Source organism: Microtus oregoni, unplaced genomic scaffold, assembly GCF_018167655.1.
Source record: "Microtus oregoni isolate MIOR12 unplaced genomic scaffold, Mior012 000028F_ref0000031, whole genome shotgun sequence".
In the NCBI taxonomy this organism is placed as follows: Eukaryota; Metazoa; Chordata; class Mammalia; order Rodentia; family Cricetidae; genus Microtus; species Microtus oregoni.
The window spans coordinates 4,570,197-4,588,776 of record NW_024543087.1 but is presented as its reverse complement, the minus strand read 5'-3'; the positions used below and the strand labels follow the sequence as shown (position 1 = coordinate 4,588,776).

The window sequence follows — 18,580 nt, the reverse complement described above, 5'->3', positions numbered from 1 at the left end:
TGGCGATCCAAACTTGGGGGCCCTCATTCATGTGCAGCAAGCGCTCTTGGAACGGAGCCATCTCTCCAGCCCCATCTTGGGGGTTTATGCTGCCATCTCTCTTGCTACCAGTCCCCAACTCTGCAGGATCCCAGACTCCTCTTCAAAGGCAGCCAGCAGATCCCAGCATCACGGTCACACTACATTGCCCCTGTGTCCTCCACGGCTCAAGGTTTCATCCCCACCAGGACCAGTGTCAAGCCCACCCTATTCCAGATATTTTCTCTGCACTGCTCCAACACCTTCAATGCTTCCTCGTTACCAACAGGGCTGTAGCTCACTCTAGCATTCGAGTGTCTCCATGAATAGTTTGTGTGTGTGTGTGTGTGCTTGTATACAAATGGACGTGTGCTGCACACAGATGTGCGTGCATAGATGCAGAGGTCAGATGTCAACTCAGGTCAGATGTCAAGTGGGGTGGCTGGCAGGTGAAGCCCAGGTATCCTGTGCCTGCTTCCCCAGCACCGGGGTTGCAAGCATGACATACCACACCTGGGTCTTTTCTCACTAGTTCTCGGGATTGGATTTACATCCTTATTGTCGCAGCGAGAACACTACTGACAGCTGTCTCCCCCACACAGCAGTTCCTTCCTGAGGTCCCACTGCCTGTGTTTTGCTCGCTACACTCCGTGTGCAGTCTGTTGGGCGATTCAAACTGCCTCATGGATCCTAGCTTCCACGGTGAGGCTGGGGCTGTCTCCTCCACTGCAAACACTGCTACGCCACCTAACTTGTCAAAATCCTACCCATCCATCAAGTTCACCCAGCTGTCACTCTCCCCTGAAGCCCTCCTCCATCCTCGTCCCGAGAGCAGAGCCATGCTTGGGTTCAGGCATTTGTTATATTGTCCTGTTTTATCACCGTGCGAACACCTGGGTGTTTCTCTTCCTAATTAGCATAGATGCTCTGGAGGTCAAGGGCCATTGGCTAGCAGCTGTTAAACAAGGTGTGCTGGGCTGGTCCTCAGGACATGACTATTGACAGGGGACAATGGGTAGGGGACTTCTACGTCTGTGGAGTTTATTGGCACATTCAGTGTGTCCCCAGCCCGGGGGACAGATCAGCCTCTGGGGCTACACCTGTTTCCAGTACTGGGATTATAAACACAACACCACCCGTGGTTTTATCACAAGGATTCTGGGGATTGAACTCAAGCCCTCACTCTAACTGACCAAGGTGTCTCCCTAACTCAGCTGTTTCCTCCGCCATAAAGTCCCTCTGCTACCCTGGTGCTTGCTCGGGGAAAGCCATCTCTGGGGAGGATGAGCCTGCAGCTTTCTCCAAGTCTTGGGGAATTCTCCATTTCCTGCCTTGGGTCTCCTCCCTCAGCCTTCTGGCTTTGGTGGTAGTACCAGGCTCTCGTGGATCACAGCAGAGCACTTAGGAAGAACGAGTTTGGTGTTTGCTGCCACCTAGTGAAAGAAGTGTAGTTCCGCCTCTGGCTGGAGCTGGTTTTACTTTCAGAGGCAGCTCTAGGAACCCATTCCTAGCTAGTACCCCTGTGTAAGGGAGATTGGAGCTTCTGCAGAGATGCGAACATATTCAGGACGAATGGTGCTTTGCAGGGCAACAGTCCATCCTGGCTGACTGTCCCACCTCCAGCAGAGAGGCATTCCCTAAGAAGAAAGCCCGCCCGTTTAGAAAACTGGCTGTGTGGGGGAGGGGAAGAAAGGTGTTCAACTCTGAGCATGGGGGGCGGGGGCATACATGAGCTCCTAGCCCTGGCCAAGACGCTGACTCCAATTGACAACTTGCAAAGGGAAAATTAGTTTATCCAATGGCATCTCACTGGGTATATAAACTACACTTAAGGGTAGGCCCCATGCTCAGCAATAAACACCCAACACAAAACAAACTCAGTGGTATTTTTATAGATTTTTCTTTGTATTATATTGCTTTATTGGGGCTTTCTAAATCTTACTGGTCTTTTGCATGTATATTTTTATATTGGCATATTATTTGTGTTTTAATTAATAAAGCTTGCTTGGAGATCTGTGCAAAGCAGCCACGCTAGTCAGCCATCCAGGCCAGGCAGTGGTTGCACACACCTGTAATCCCAGCAGCCACACTAGTTGCCATAGAAACTGGGTGGTAGTGGTGCATGCCTTTAATCCCAGCCCTAGAGAGGAATATAAAACGGGAGGAGACAGCTCTCAGACACAGTCTCATTCTGAGATTCCTGGAGGCAATGTTGCCATTTCAGACTGAGGTTGAGGTAAGAGCCAGTGGCTGGCTGCTTTGCTTTTCGGATCTTCAGGTTGAATCCCAATATTTGTCTCTGAGTTTTTATTACTCATGCTACATATTTTGGTTCCCAATTTGTGTCTTTCTGGGTTCTCTGTATGTACGTGTGTGCACACACTTATGCATGAATGTGTCTGTGTCTCTTTCTCTCCATGTTTCATTTTCATTTTTTGTGGCTTTTTCTTTTTCTTATTCAATTCTCTTTCTTGCCTGTTTTCTAAAAGGAGAGAGAGAAAGGTGTGGGGTTGGATGGGCAAGAAGGTGGTGAGAATCTGGGAGGAGACAGGGAAGGGGAAACTGATCAGAATGTATTATATGAAAAATAATTATTTTTAATTGAAAAGAGAAACCTTGGTAGGGATCTACAAGGTCCCACTCTCAGAGGTGTTGTCTAATCTGCTCCATCATTTACCAACCTGGACCCTGTGGAGAACTCGATCATGACTTTAGTGACTGCCACAAGGTCTCTACAGTCCTGCGTGGGAAGCCCCGGGACTCATCTCACGAGATTCCTGGTCCCATGAGCACCTCCTTCTTCTTCCTATCAGGATTCCAAGGCTTCAAGGTTCTGCTCTCTGTCGTGGTGATCAACACCATGACCAAAGACAACTTGAGGGAGTTCAGGGTCAGCTTCTGCCACCAGGTAACAGGCCATTACTGACGGAAGTCAAGGCAGGAACCCGGAGGCAGGAACTGAAGCAGAGATCACGGAAGAACGCTGCTCGTTGGCTTACCCTCTGGCTCACACTTGACTTTCCTTTTATACAGCCTGGTCCACCTGCCGAGGGATGGGGCTTCCTGCAGTGGGCTGGGCCCTCCCGAATCAATCTTCATCAAGACATTTCCTCACAAACCTGGCCAAAGACCCTCTGACTAAGACAATTCTTCAATCTTCCCTCTTCCCAAGTTACTCTAGGTAACTATAAAACTAACTGGCACTCCCTGTCCCCGTGGGTGCTGGGAATATAGGGGGCTTGCCACCCCTGCACGACTGATAGTTCTAGCAGTGCCAGAGATCAAACTCGGGTCCTCATGGCTGCCCAGCATCCAAGTTCCCAGCTGACCCATCCCTGGTCCTGGCTCTAACTCTGTAGGGACTTTCAGCAGAATCAGCCAGACTACTTTGTTGGTTCCATGGTGGCTGCAGCCAGATCGGGCTAGCTCTGAAGCCTTTCAGACATGCATTTCTTCCTGGTTCCTCATCCAGTAACTTCTGTGTTTGTGTCTTGGAACGAGTCATGGTGGGAACATTCGCGTCACAGAAATCTGTGACTTCTGAGACACAGGCCGCTTCCTCGGGAACAGCCCACTGCTAACACCTCGCTGGCAGATGCCTGGCTCCAGGCCATATTAAACCACAGTTCGTACAACCGACAACAAGAGGGACATTTCAGCCCACTGTCCCAAAGAAACGCAAGCTGGGCATTTTGTTTTCTATTTATTTGTTAAACGCCTGTAACAGAGATCAGAGCTTCTGAAGACGGTGCTAACTGGCATATCAGGATCATGCTTCAGGTTTGAGCTATACACCCATTACTCCTAGTGCTGGTAGAGACAGCTGCGACAAGCTATTTGCTTATTGCAGGTTCTGACTTCTCACTTAGCATGCAAAAGAGACATGAAACATTAAACACGTTGGGAAGTGTACCGAGAACACAGCCTAAGATTTTCATGAGATTTTCCTCCTTCTCATTCTTTTATATTTACATAATTTAGACTGTATTTCAAGCCTACCATTCCTATGGACATCCTTTGCAGCCCCTCCCGATGTCTTCATTAAATTAGTCCCAGTGGCTCACAGGTAACCTTATTGTAAAACCCTTCGAGCATCATTTTTAAATGAACTCTAATATATTACCTCTTTTAGCAGAGAAAAAAAATTAAATGGCTTATTCAGTGAACCCACTGCTTGTTCGTACACCGAGCTATGGAGCTCGGGAGCTGGGGGAGGAGGGGTGAGCTGTGAGACTGTGAGGTGGGGAGAGGGCGAGGGATCAGTCACAGTGAACCTTGACCTTGGCCATATCCAAGCTAGACAAGTCTCCATTGCACAATTTTTGGTCGGATGGGCTTGACCTGTCTTGCAGCTTCAACCTGACCACCTTCTGCATGTGTTTTCGGTAAGCCCTTTGGATGACAGCAGCACACACCTCCTCCTCCTTCCTCTTGGTGGTGGTGACGATGGGCTCATACAACTTTCTGAAAGGATTGGCCTCCATAAACTTCTCCTCCATCATCGCTTTCATGGTATCTAAGCCACTGGAGTCCCCGAGGACCCGGGTGGTGAAGGCAAAGAGAACGTCCATGCAGTGGAGCCGATCGCCCATCACCATGGGCAAGTCCATGACTAGAAACTGAAACTTGTTAGGCTTGGCCACCCTTAACGGCTCCGGCAGGGCGTCCGCAAAGTCAGAGAGGGCCGAGTACTGGATGAACTGGGTTGCTTCTGGGTCAAACTTCTCCCAGATCTCATAGAAGATATCGAAGTCATCTTCACCCAGAGGGTCCTCGCTTTCCTCCGTGGCCGTATTGAAGTTCTCCAGGATCACGGCGATGTACATGTTGACCACGATGAGGAAGGAGATGATGATGTAACTGACGAAATAGATTATGGCTATCCGTGGCTGCTGGCAGTCTTGAGAGGAGTTGGAGCCTTTTGAAACCAGCATGGGGCCAAGGAGAGCATCCCAGCCAGCGGAAGTGGTCACCTGGAAGAGACAGAGCATGCTGCCCGAAAACGTTTCAAAGTTGAAGATGTCGTCGATCCCGGAGCCCCTCTCCACTTTGGAGAAACAGTTCATCCCGAAGATGGCGTAAATGAACATGACCAGAAAGAGCAGCAGACCGATGTTGAAGAGAGAGGGGAGAGACATCATCAGAGCAAAGAGGAGCGTCCTGATGCCGCGCGCCGCCCTAACCAGTCGGAGGATTCGGCCAATCCGCGCCAAGCGGACGATTCTGAAGAGCGTGGGTGGGAAAGGAATGTCGCTGTTCTCCAAGCCAGAAACCAGGGTACCTAGAGAAGAAGGACCAGTGAATTCCTAGGATGCCCTCCAGTTTGGACCCCAGCTAGATTTCCACCTCAGAATCCCACTGGGGCCAACATGTTATCCAGACCTTATCATTTATACACAAAACTAAGAAATGTCCACCTGTGCTTTAATCTGAAAAATAATCTCTAAGAGCAATACATTTTTAGATGGGACTTTTGATAGGGGATGGGATGCATATGCCATTGAAGGTAAGTAAGGAAACTATGGCAGCTTATAAAGGGTTATTATCTACACTGCATTTTCTTTTTAACTACCCATGGGGCAACGCCTACCATGGTTTTCCCTAGTTACTGAATGCGGATGGAAAACAGGCTTTTTTTTTTTCTTCACACTTTGAGTCTTTGAGATTGCACAGAGACATTCCTACTGAAGTTTGGCTTAAGCTTTGATTGAGTTACACGGGGAAATTGTGGGATCTGAGAGATCCAAGCTTCACAGCAGGGAACATGTGCTCATTCACCTGGGGTTCTAGTACAGCCGTCTGCATGCAAGGACAGCCTACTGCTGGGAGCAGGCTGCAGGGAGGTAGCATTCCTGGGATGCTGCCCGCTGAGCTCTCCTGTTTGATGGTCTGCTCACCCCAAGGACCACTCATACGCGAAGTTGAGAGACATGTCCTCTGTTGTGGACACCCCAGAAATGGAGTGAGTCCCAAACAGAGCTTTGCTCAAGCTGATGAATATTTGGGTCTAAAATGTCACCCTGTTCTCGCCATGTCTGCTCAGCAGGCAAGAGCTAAGGGGCACTAAGGAGTTTACATTTTGGCCCAAATATTATAGAATGGCTGGAACATGCTTGCCTTGTGTAGACATGGTTTTTACCTTGCTCTGAGGTCATTAGGGATCACGACAGTGAAATGTTTCTGCCAGTCTCCTGATGACTACAGAGGACTCGCTGCTGTACCTCATCATCTGCGCATATAAAGTACTATGCTGATTGAGCAGCTAATCCTAACAAGGGAAGAAGGCACCAGCCCAGGCTCACGGGCCCTTTGAGTAAAGTTTAAATACTTCCTGGACTAATCGGGCCTAAATGAATCTGTCCTTTCTCTGAGGAGTTTTTGGTTTTTTGTGAACCACATGACTTGGTATTCAAACTCAAATGAGTGAGTCCTGCTCCTCAATCGGCTTGCTCCCTCCTAGAGAGAGGCTCGCGTCTGCTTACTCTGTGAGCCGAGGAAGGAGTCTGGAGACTGTGGGGGCCAGATGTTGGCCGTGGACACATAAGGTCCATGGACCCCTGCCTGCCCACACGAGGGAACCGATTTGGCTTGGTGTGAAGATTCTGTCCTCTGTGGGAGCAAAACTCCTAGTAGCATGTGTGACTTCAGTCCCTTAGGAGCTATTGGAAGGATCCCAGAGATATTTCTAGAAGCTGCACAATGCCCAGCACGCCGTGAAAGGGACAAAAAATGATGACCCCTGTGCATGTGGACAGAAGAGCTCATGCCACTCCCTTTGTGTATGTGTGCTGCGGGCAGGGGGTCAGGCTCGTGTGATCACCACTGTCTAACTTCTAATAACGTCAGTTCCACCAGAACTTGTGATTGGGACTGAATAATAAAGATCGTAAGTCTATTTTGCTGTCAACACCTGGGCCTGTTTAAACTATCTACATAAACCTCGCGGCTTTGAACCCAGGCAGACCCCGACACGATCTGCATCATTTGGCAGCAAGAGAAACCAAGCACTCAGATCCAAGCCCTGTGATGCAGCCTTTTCAAGACAGGATTGAGGCACCATTGGTAAAATCAGTTCTCCTTGTCTTTGTGGCTTTCTGAACTACGAGGAAGCCTCATGGGCCCTGCTACTTAAGGTAAAAGGTGAAATTAAGTCATATGTAGATGGCACCTAGAATCTGAGCACTTGGAAGGCTGGCGTAGGAGGGTTCAATGAGTTCAAGGCCAGCCTGAGCTATGTGATGAATTCCATGAGTTCAAGGCCAGCCTGAGCTATGTGATGAATTCCATGAGTTCAAGGCCAGCCTGAGCTATATGATGAATTCCATGAGTTCAAGGCCAGCCTGAGGTATGTGATGAATTCCATGAGTTCAAGGCCAGCCTGAGCTATGCGATGAAGTCGATGTCAACCTGGACTAGAGTGAGATGCTATCTTAACATTCCTCCTCAAGCAAAAGAGAAAAAGAAAAAAATCAAATTAATGTATTACTTAAAATTGAACTTTAAAGACCCAAATAAACTCTAATAATTTAGCCACATGGAATACATTTAACACGCACACGGATGACTTGGTTCTCAGCACTGGGGGTAAAAAAGAGAGAGGGTGGGAAAATGGCCCAGAGATTAAGAGCATGAACTACTGCTGTTCCCCTGAGCTTGGTCACCAGCACCCACACGAGGGCCTTCCAACAACCCGCCACTCCAGCTCCAGAGATAGTCAATGTCTTTGGCCTGGGTCTCCTTGGTCACCCATATGCATAATTTTTAAATGATTAAAAAAAATTCCAAAAAAGTAAAAAAGAAAAGAAAACCAAAAAAAGAGAATCAAGTATAGGATAATAATTATCTTTCTTCCACTGAGATTTATGGTTTATGGAGCATTCTGTGGTTATGAAAAATCCACTGAGTGTAGAATGAGGCTTGCTGGTGGGTGAGACACGTACAGCAGCCCATGCCCTGGCTCCTACACACGGCATTTGGGATGGAGAACAGGGACTGCTTATCATGTGAGGCAGTCTTGACTCCTGAGGAGGAGGCAAGGGAGCCCTTGCAACACCCTGAGATCCGACTGCTGCTCTGGTACCCTTGTGGGTCTTGAACACAGGCACCATCATCAGTACTAGTGGTCAAACTTCTAAAATCAAAAACCGTGCCCCAGGCTCACTGTGGCACAGAAGAGGGAGCATCCCGGTTCAGCCACCTGAGATGTCAGGAAGCACTGTAATAGCTGTGAGTGGGGAGACTTTGCTCCCCTTACTGCCTGTGGCACTCCTCACCAGGGCACACCTTCCGTACCACTCCCCACCCCTTTCCCCAGGCTCTACATTAAGCCTCATCTGTCGCTCTGTAGAGAAACTTGACACACTCCTAAATGTTCATCTTTAAGGTTTACTTCTGCCTTGCCACGGAAAGTCCTGGCTACTGATTTTACTTACTAATGATAGAAAGAACCACGACCACACAATCAAATAAATTCCAGCCATTGGTGAAGTAGTATTGCCTCAAAGCAAAGATTTTGATGAGACACTCTACGGTAAAGATGGCCACAAAGGCTATGTTGAGAATATCAAAGATTTTCTTCACTTGCTGGTCCTGGCCTTCAGATTCAGCCATCATGATAATCATATTTAGGACAATAAGACCCAGAATGATGATGTCAAAGACCTGGCTTGTGACCAGGTCGAACACAAAGGCTTGACATTTGTTCTGAGGAGGAAAAAGAAAGAAGATAATTACGTCATTAAAACAACAAAAGTTGTTTTCTCTTACAATGAAGGTGGTCCCTTGAAATATACACAGACCCCTTTCAAAGGGCAAGAAATTCTTATAAGGCTCCCATTTTGCTTTGCTTCAAATTCAACTTGGTGACTGTTTTTATGTGCTTATGTTTTACTTTTAAATCTACCTTAAAACAAAGACATAAATCAAAAATATCCTCAGTATCAAGACAATTTTGGTGGAGTGATGGACGGTGGTATGATGGGCGGAGGTGTGATGGACTGTGGTGTGATGGACTGTGGTGTGATGGACTGTGGTGTGATGGACTGTGGTGTGATGAACTGTGGTGTGATGGACTGTGGTGTGATGGGCGGAGGTGTGATGGGTGGTGGTGTGATGGACTGTGGTGTGATGGACGGTGGTGTGATGGACGGTGGTGTGATGGACTGTGGTGTGATGGACTGTGGTGTGATGGGCGGAGGTGTGATGGGTGGTGGTGTGATGGACTGTGGTGTGATGGACAGTGGTGTGATGGACGGTGGTGTGATGGACTGTGGTGTGATGGACTGTGGTGTGATGGACTGTGGTGTGATGGACTGTGGTGTGATGGGGTGGTAAGGGGCTGAGGTAAAGCAGCTCATGTAGGCTTCAACAATATAAAGATGAGCCTCTATGTCTGCATCTGCATTTACTCAAGAGAAGAACACAGAGAACATCTACTTATCTTGGACAAAATGGAACAGACAACTTCAAGGCTCCATTTGTCCATTCTGAATAATTAGAGCTTCAGCAAAACTATGCATTAAAGCAGTTCTCTGCATTAAAGTCAGTTGTTAATTCTGGTTGGAATAAGCTAGAAAAACAGCATCCCAGCCTAACAATTACTAAAGATGGAGAACTGATTACTTCATAGGATGACTGGGAGTGACATTGAACATTGACTCCTTTTTTTAAGTTTTAAATTTTTTAAGATTTATTTTTGCTGGATGTAGGGATGCATGCCTTTAATCCCAAGTACTTGAGAAACAGGCAGAAGGGTCTCTGTGAATTCAAGGTAACCTGGTGTATATAATGAATTCCAGGCCAGCCAGAGCTACATAGAGAGACCTGTGTCAAAAGAAAATTAATATATTGTCTAGGTTCTTCATAGTGAAGTAATGAATATGCATGTCTAATTTTCTTTTTTTATGTCTAATTTTCTTAAGGACTTGGGTGCCTCTTGTTTTTTTTTTGTTTGTTTGTTTTGTTTTGTTTTGTTTTAAGTTCTAAGATAGCACGTGTAAATTTTTTAAAGATCCTGGGGGCCTGGAGAGAAGTCTAAGCAGTTAAGAATGTATGCTACTCTTACAGAGGACCAGAGTTCAGTTCCTAAGCATCCCTATCAGGTGGCTCACAACTGCCTGTAACTTCAGCTCTGGGGATCTGGTGCCCTCTTCTGGCCTCTGTAAGCACTGCACTCACATGAACATAGACACTTCCACAAATAATTTAAAAACAATAAGACTACTTCCTTTAAAAATTAACAGGAGACTTTTTTTTAAGAAACCTGTGCCCCTTGCAGTCTTGCATCCTGTGTGTGTATTTAGTAGCAGTTGCTCTCACCAGTGGTCTTGGGATGGGTTTTTGAGGTTTTTTGGTTCCTAACTTTTTCATTGCGTTATAGTATTTCTTCTGTTCTTCTGTCATAAAAATGTCTTGGCCACCTAAGTACACGGAGAAATCAACAGCTAGTTAGTCACCACCAGCCATTTTACAAATCAAGTACTGAAGTTTTGGAAATAATTGTAAAGTTACAAGTCATTTTCATCAATAGTTCCTATTCCAAACGGGGCTGAAAGAATATGGACCAGGGACCAGAAGGAAAATTGATTTTAGAGTAAGGGATGACAAAGACAGTTGGGAACTACTCAAGTGAGGTGCTGGACCCAAACTCTGGTCCTCTGCAAGAGCCGTGCATGCTCTTAGCCTCTGAGCCATCTCTCCAGCTCCCTCCCTGTAGAACTTTTAATGTTTCATCATCTCCTGTGCTCTTGAGACCAATTTTCTCAGTGTAGAAAAGAGAAAGAAAGATATCAGAAGAGAGGGGAATGAACCACCAGACACCTGTTCCTACATCTATGTTTCCTTGTAGCTTTGAACTTGGAGTAGCGCTCTCTCTCTCTCTCTCTCTCTCTCTCTCTCTCTCTCTCTCTCTGGAAAAGTCTAGAAACAATGACAGTGTCTATCTATACCAGACTGTGGTTTTGAAAAGCCCCAGCACTCATTAGTAAATGAACCAAAGGCAGACAGAGAGAAAGAGGGTCCAACTTAAGCCTGAATCTTCCTGTCACTCCATATATAAAAATTCTGCCAAGGCCGGGCGGTGGTGGCGCACGCCTTTAATCCCAGCACTCGGGAGGCAGAGGCAGGCGGATCTCTGTGAGTTCGAGGCCAGCCTGGTCTACAAGAGCTAGTTCCAGGACAGGAACCAAAAGCTACGGAGAAACCCTGACTCGAAAAATCAAAAAAAAAAAAAAAATTCTGCCAAGTAGGAGAGTCTGGTTTTATTTTAATCCTGATTTGGACCCAAAACTTTAATATAAAGAAACAAAAAAAGATAAAAAAATTAATAAATCTTTCAGGAAAATTAAAGGTAGCTGTGAATACTTATGTTTTAAAAAAAAAAAGTCAGTGATCTCAGGTGAAGAACGTAATGACGTGTCTGCCCAGAGGACTTAGGAAAACAGGAGCAAACAGTGGCCGGGAAGAGAGAAAGCAGTCCTGGCAGAGATTCGCGAAATGGGAAGAAGTGAAGAAACTAGGACTTCGTTCTCTGAAAAGACAAACAAGACTGAAAAACTTTTAGTCACTATTGGTTTCTCTAAAAGAAAAAAAATCTAATTAATAGAACTTGAGACCAAAAGGAGCTATACATGCACACCACATAAAGAGACACACCCAAAAAATGCCAAAATGGAATTCATTATTTTATATACTAATTTAGAAAAATAAAGCAAGACATAGGAGGTAGCTTGTGCATGTAATTCCGGTACCTAGGAACTGAGGTAGTAAGATTGTTATGAGTTTGAGGCCAGCCTGGGCTAGCCTATGAGTTCCAGGCTAGCCTGTCTCAAAAAGTCAACAACAATAACAGTAATAATAATAACAGTAGCACTAGCTATCTTAACAAAGAAAATTAAAGGGCGTGACAACCTGAATAGAGACAATTTGATAAATTTGAAGAATTCATATAAAGGTTTTCTGGTGATGTAATGACATTGGGGCTGTGTTTGAAGCCAGATGTGTGGGCAAGCAAGATGGCTCAGCAGGTGAGAGAGCCTGTCTCACAAGCCTGGAGACCTGAGTTCGATCCCCAGAACTCACATAAAGATTGAAGGAGAGACTTGGCTCCACAAAACTGTCTTCTGATTTCTGCATGTTCCATATACCCAGTTCACCATGCACACGTACATACAATAATAATAAATGAAGTTGAAAATAAATTTGAAAAAAAGTTTGAGACCATCCTGGGCTTCATTGTAAAATCCTGTATCCAAAAAAAAAAAATCAATACAAAACAGAAGACTGCAAAGTTTAACTCTTCTTGGGACTGTTCTTCATTTTCTGTGATAAAAAACAGATATGTTTTGAAATATTTATGATGAAATGAAATAAACCCCACAGTAGGGGTCTGCGGTGGCGTTCCTGGCAGCAGAACGTTCTTCAGTAGTAAATGCTCCCCTGGGTGCTGAGGGTTTTAGATTCATGCTAGAATATTCTTGTACACTTTTGAAATTTTCCATAATAAAAAAAATCATAATAAAACAAAAGGACGTCGTGGTGTGATCCACAAAAGGCTTCCCAGCAGCGGGGTTGAGTGGAGCTGCAAGGCTGACATCCAAATGGCTGGTATTGATCACAGTCAGGACATGCATTAGAGGGGACCCAAAGCCATTCTTCCTCCCTGCACAGCAGACTCGATAAGGCTGTGCCACAGCAGCACGGGACTTCCTGCAGAGGCGGAGGTCAGTCTGCAGCAAGGCGCTATTCAGACGGTTTAGAACAGGCTAATGGAAGAATATTACAAAGCCTTAGCAGAGTTATAAAACCAAAGAGCAAACACTGACAGAGGGCTTGAGAAGTACCTGTGTGCTTAAAGGAAAGAAAGCCCAAAGGGGGGGTTTGATTGCACAAAAATACTCAAGTCTTTAAAAGTTTTTTTTTAATGTTAATGCAAAAATGTAAGAAGTATGGCTGGAGAGATGGCTCCCTGGTTAAGAGCACTGACTGCTCTTCGAGAGGTTCTGAATTCAATTCCCAGCAACTACATGGTGGCTCACAGCCATCTGTAAGGAGGTCTGGTGCCCTCTTCTGGCCTGCAGGCATACATGCAGACAGAACACTATATACATAATAAATACATAAATCTTCAAAAAAAATTGTAAGAAGTGGGGCAGGGAGACGGCTCAGTGGGTAAAGTACCTGATATGCAAGAACGAGAACCTGAGTTTGATCCCTGGAACCCACATAAAAAGCCAGGTGAGGGGCTGGGTATTGTGGCTAAGTGGTGGAACATTTGCCTAGCATCCACAAGGCCTTGGGTTTCACCTCAACACTAAAAAATTAAGCATGCACAAGCTGAGCATGGCAGCCCATGTCTGTAATCCCAGCACTGGGGAGGCAGAGACAGGCAGATCCCTGGGGCCAAATCAGTGAGTTCCAGTTCAATGAGAGACTCTGCCTCAAAAAAATAAGGTGGAGAGACACTGGGGGAGATCTCAATGTCCAGCTTCCACATACATGTACACACATATACAAACACACACACACGTGATGTAAGAAGGGTCACAAAACAGATGCAGTAGGTTGGACAGACATAAGAGAAGAATGGCAGCTTGTCTTTAAAACAGTCAAAAGATGCAAACAGATGGTCCTTACTAGGAGTCAGGACCACCAATCTGGAACAAGGCATTTAACCTCACTCCTGATCACTGAAGGGAATAAAAAACCATGGTTGGCACTTTCTGCATCTTGTCTAGAAAAGAGTCAGTAAGTGAGCCAGCAGGACATTTGGACTCGGTGCAAGGCCATCTTAGTCTGGAAGGTCCCGGGGCACCACTTCTAATGTTTTCACTACAGGAAGTTACACTAAAAAAAAAATCAAAGACATCCAGAATTTTAAGAGTGCTCAAGCCAGACAGAACTGCAGAAACAATTTAACTGGTGAAAAAGAGACCAACAAACAAGAGAAATTATGGCCTATAATTCAGCTCCTGTGTGTGTGCACACACATACACGCATGCATGTGTGCACATTGTATACGTGTGTGTAGACAGGTGTGTGTCCATGTGTGTGCAGAGGCCTGAAAGACATTGTGCGTTCTGCCCTGTCTCTCTCCACCTTCTGCCCTTGTGGCAGGGTGTCTCTCTGAACTGAAGCCAGGCTGGAAGTCAGCAAGTCCCAGAGGCCCTCTTGTCTCTGTGCCCCTCAGCACGAGAGGCTCTTTACATGGGGATGGGGGAATTTGAACTCAGGTCTTCATGATTGCACAGTAAGCACTCCTACCCACTGAGTCATCTCTCCAGCCCTGAACATTCTTACAGCAAAAATGATCTTATAAAATAGGCTACGATTAGGGGTCATGGGAAAGGGGAGAGGGGAGGAAAGGAGAGGAGTGGAGAAAAATGTATAACTCAATAAAAACAGTAAAAAATAGTCTATGATGCTGGGCGATGTTGGCGCACGCCTTTAATCCCAGCACTCAGGAGGCAAAGGCAGGCGGATCTCTGTGAGTTCGAGACCAGCCTGGTCTACAGAGCTAGTTCCAGGACAGGCTCCAAAGCCACAGAGAAACCCTGTCTCGAAACCGCCCCCCCCCAAAAAAAATAGGCTATGACTAATGAAATCATACATCTCAAAATTAAAAGTATAAGATAATCCTAGTAATGCAATATATATATACACACAGATACATACATGCACACATATATATGATATATGTATGCATATACGTATACGTTCATGTACATATGCACATATCACAACCATCTCTAACTCCAGTTCCAGGGGATCTGAAACCCTCTTCTGGCCTCCATGGGCACTGCACACATAAGGTATGTAGATGTACATTCAACCACACCAGCACACGCAAAACAAAATTTTTTTTTGTTTTTTTAACCAAAGAGGATTATTTCAAATTAAGCCAAAATGGTGAGGCATTGTCTAAAGTGGTCATCCTTTGGTGACTGATGTCGCTAGATCTAAAATTTCTTTTATTTTTCTTAATTTCCAATGTTAGTTCAGAGTTATAGAGGTTGTTCCAGATCAGAAGAAGAAATATCAAATTGTTATCTCCTGGGAGGGAAGCCTCCCTCGCTCGCCTCTCCCTCAGTCATCTGTGGGAGCAGCTTCAGGGACTGAGGCTGGTGGGAGCCAAGACACAGTAACTCAGACGGGAAGGCCTTTTGTCGTCACTGTGCTGTGGATAACAAAAGACTCTTGAGATGTTGAAATATGACTTCAGTGTCACACATGCCAATCATACTGGCTACGATTCTCTTCAGGGCCAATCAGCAACAGCCTGAAACTCAACAATAATGATCTGAATTAAGACAGAGCTCAATCCGGGCGGTGGTGGCGCACGCCTTTAATCCCAGCACTCGGGAGGCAGAGGCAGGCGGATCTCTATGAGTTCGAGACCAGCCTGGTCTACAAGAGCTAGTTCCAGGACAGGCTCCAAAACCACAGAGAAACCCTGTCTCGAAAAACCACAAAAAAAAAAAAAAAGACAGAGCTCAAATACCATGTCTGAACAGAATCCAGATAGCGTGCCCTTCGCTTTAAGAAGACCGCTCTTGAGCAGATCGGAACAGCGGCCGTGAACACATCCCTCAAAAACCTTGGCAGAGCTGGGCGAGACAGCCCAGCTGGGCCAGCATGCACACTTATCTTTTTCTGCTGCTGATTGAAGTTGTCGATAATAACGCCGATAAAGAGGTTCAGGGTGAAGAATGAGCCAAAGATGATAAAGACCACGAAGTAAAGATATGCAAAGCTGTTCTCCTCAAAGCCCGGCTGCTCATCTTTCTGTTGGGGACATTTTAATGAGAGAACAACAATTACTGAAGAAAATTCAAGCTGCCCAAACCGCCTTGTCTGGAAGACCAGAGTGGATTTCCCCAACAAGTTAGGCCAGGTAGCATCGTGCCGGCAGCTGTGAACTACTGGGTGCCCCGTCTCTGGAGCCCTTGCTTAACTCAAGGTGCACACAGTGGTGAGGTGGGAGGCAGGAGGCTAGGGCTTTTCTCTCAAACAATGAGAAACATTAAAAGAGGAGAACAACGTGGTGGCATTTATCTTTGAAAGTCTCCCAAATGTCCGCGTGGATATGCCATTGAGGATGAGGCCAATACGGGACACACCCACCTCAGGAAGAGGTGCCCAGGCTTCACAGCGGTTCCACGACTCCCAGATGTCAACATTCTGCCCGTGGCTGGTACCTCACGAGTTACCAGCACCTGGCAGACTTTTTGATAGATTCTTGAGACACACGAATGGACTGTGAATAGTGAGGGAGTGAGCTCCTATGTGGTCACTAGCTGATGAAGGCGTGTTTGCCCAGCTCAGGGCATGCTTCAGACCACTCAAGATCCTTCTCAGCCCGGGGTCTCACTCACTCACTCTGTCTGTCTGTATATCTATCTATGTATTTTAAGTACATGTGTGTTATGCATGCATATGTATATGCTTGTTCACATGTGTTGTAAATGTGCCTTTAAATCTTACGTGTGTGTGTGTGTGTGTGTGTGTGTGTGTGTGTGTGTGTACAAGTTTGCCATAGTCTATGTTATGGAGAACAGGAAAACTTGCAGGAGTTGGTTCTCTCCTTCTACCATGTGGGTCAGATGGATCAAACTCAGGTTGTCAGGCTTGATGGCAAATTACCTGCTGAGCCATCTTTCTAGGCCTCGCTACCTTAGACAGTCTCTCATCTGAACCCAGAGCTCACCGGTATAGCTAGTCTAGCTGGTCCACTTGCACCTGGGATCCCATCTCCACCTGCCAAGTCCTAGAATTACAGGCAGGGAATGTTGCCATGCCAACCCAGCATCTATGTGGATTCTGGGGATCCGAACGCTGGTCTTCACTCATGCACACACATCATACACACATACACAAACAAGAAACTTAAAAAATAGACATTTCAATTGTATATGTGGCAGGTATAATTATGAGACATAAATATTACAATAAATTGTAACATTACAGTTAAGTATCTACTGCTAACTTTGGCTTTCTAGGAACAAGAAAAAATGAATGCTAGTCTGTGGAGCTACGATGAAGCATTAGCCATGAAGATTCTCCCTCCTCGATGCTGCAGCTCTCCTGCTCCCAGACCTCCTGTCTGGAGCCCTGGCTACATCTCAGGCATCAACTCTGTCAGCTCCCCAATACAGCAACCACACGTGCATCATGATGGGAAACCAAGAAAATTTCCCCCATTGGCTCCTTCCTTGACTCAACCATCCGCTCACTGTCCCTTCCCACCCTTCAGCTGAACCAAATGAGGAAAGGGAAACAGATTAGATTGCCAAGTGCACTTTCAACTTTGGGGTCCAGTGCTCGCTTCCTCTTTCCCTGAAATTCCACCTTTACTTTCCAAAGAGCCTAAAGCCATGAGAAGTTACTCCCTTGCTCTATTTAGTCCCTATCGTAATGCTTCCCCATGGTTGAGACAAGCAGACTTTGAAGGATGAGCTAGAGGGAGGTCGGGGTACCTCGCTATGATGCTTGGTCTCTGTCTATGTGACACAAGCTAACGTCACCTAGGAAGAGGGAACCTCCACTGACAATTCCTTCTGCCAGATTGGTCTGAGGGAAAACCAGTAGGGCATTTTTTAAATCCCTGGTTGATGCAGGAGGACCTTTCCCTAGGCAGATGGACGCAAGTTGTGTAAGGAGTGTAGATGAGCAAGCCTGAGGACGTGTGCTTGCTAGTTTTATGTCAACTCGACACAAGCTAGAGTCACTGGCAAGAAGGAATGTTCAACTGAGGAAATGTTTTCATAAGATGGGGTTATAGGTAAACTTGTAGGAACACTGCCCATTGTGGGCGGGGCCACCCCTGGGCTGGGACAGGGTGTTCCTGGGTGCTCTAAGAAAGCAAGCTGACATGAGTTCCCCTCTTTGCTTCTCCCTTCAATGGATTGTGATATACAAGCCAAACAAACCATTTCCTCCCCACGTTGCTTTCCACATAGTTTCATTAGAGCAATGGTAACCCTAAGAAGGACAGGAAGTAAGCCAGTTCTTCTCTGGGGCCTCTGCTTCAATTCATACATCCAGGTTCCTACCTGCAGTTCCTGCCCTGATTTCTCTCAATGATAGCCTTATAACCTATAAGTTGAAACAAACAAACAAAAAATTTTCCTACACCTCCCCCCCCCACATAGATTTGGCCTGTGTCTTATAATAGAAAGAGAAATCAAGCTAGGACAGAGGTGATTCTCTTGTTCCAGCCCCATCTCCTAAATGAACGTTTTCCATTTCCTCTCTTGCCATGCAGAGGAAATGTTGGGCACTACAGAATTCGGGGGTGTCAGACCCAGCAGAACACATTAGAGCTCTTTTATCAGTCAATGTCTATACCATCATTTTGCCTCCAGAAGGACAGGATAGAGGATCTGAGAGGATAAAGCTGTTATGCAGGGAGTCTGGGGCTGTCTGGGTACTCGCAATGTCTCGGGTTTAAGCCTAACATTCTGGAACCTAGTGAGACACCGACTCACCCCTCTGGAGTCCACAGCAGCGTTCATAATGTCCAGCCAGCCCTTATACGTTGCCTGAAACAGAAGTAGAAAAACACAGA

General features: G+C 46.1%; 1 protein-coding gene across 1 annotated transcript in view; it reads right to left on the bottom strand.

The window, feature by feature from the left end:
* Positions 1 to 3,748: 3,748 nt before the first annotated feature.
* Positions 3,749 to 18,580, bottom strand: part of Scn11a (sodium voltage-gated channel alpha subunit 11) — a 76,594-nt gene continuing 61,762 nt past the window's right edge. The window contains exons 22-26 of the mRNA XM_041676947.1: positions 18,501 to 18,554; positions 15,657 to 15,798; positions 10,336 to 10,436; positions 8,451 to 8,721; positions 3,749 to 5,299 (exon numbers count right to left, since the gene is read on the bottom strand). Of these exons, the coding sequence (XP_041532881.1) occupies positions 4,278 to 5,299; positions 8,451 to 8,721; positions 10,336 to 10,436; positions 15,657 to 15,798; positions 18,501 to 18,554 (1,590 nt within the window). The 3' untranslated portion in view covers positions 3,749 to 4,277. The remainder of the gene's footprint in view (positions 5,300 to 8,450; positions 8,722 to 10,335; positions 10,437 to 15,656; positions 15,799 to 18,500; positions 18,555 to 18,580) is intronic.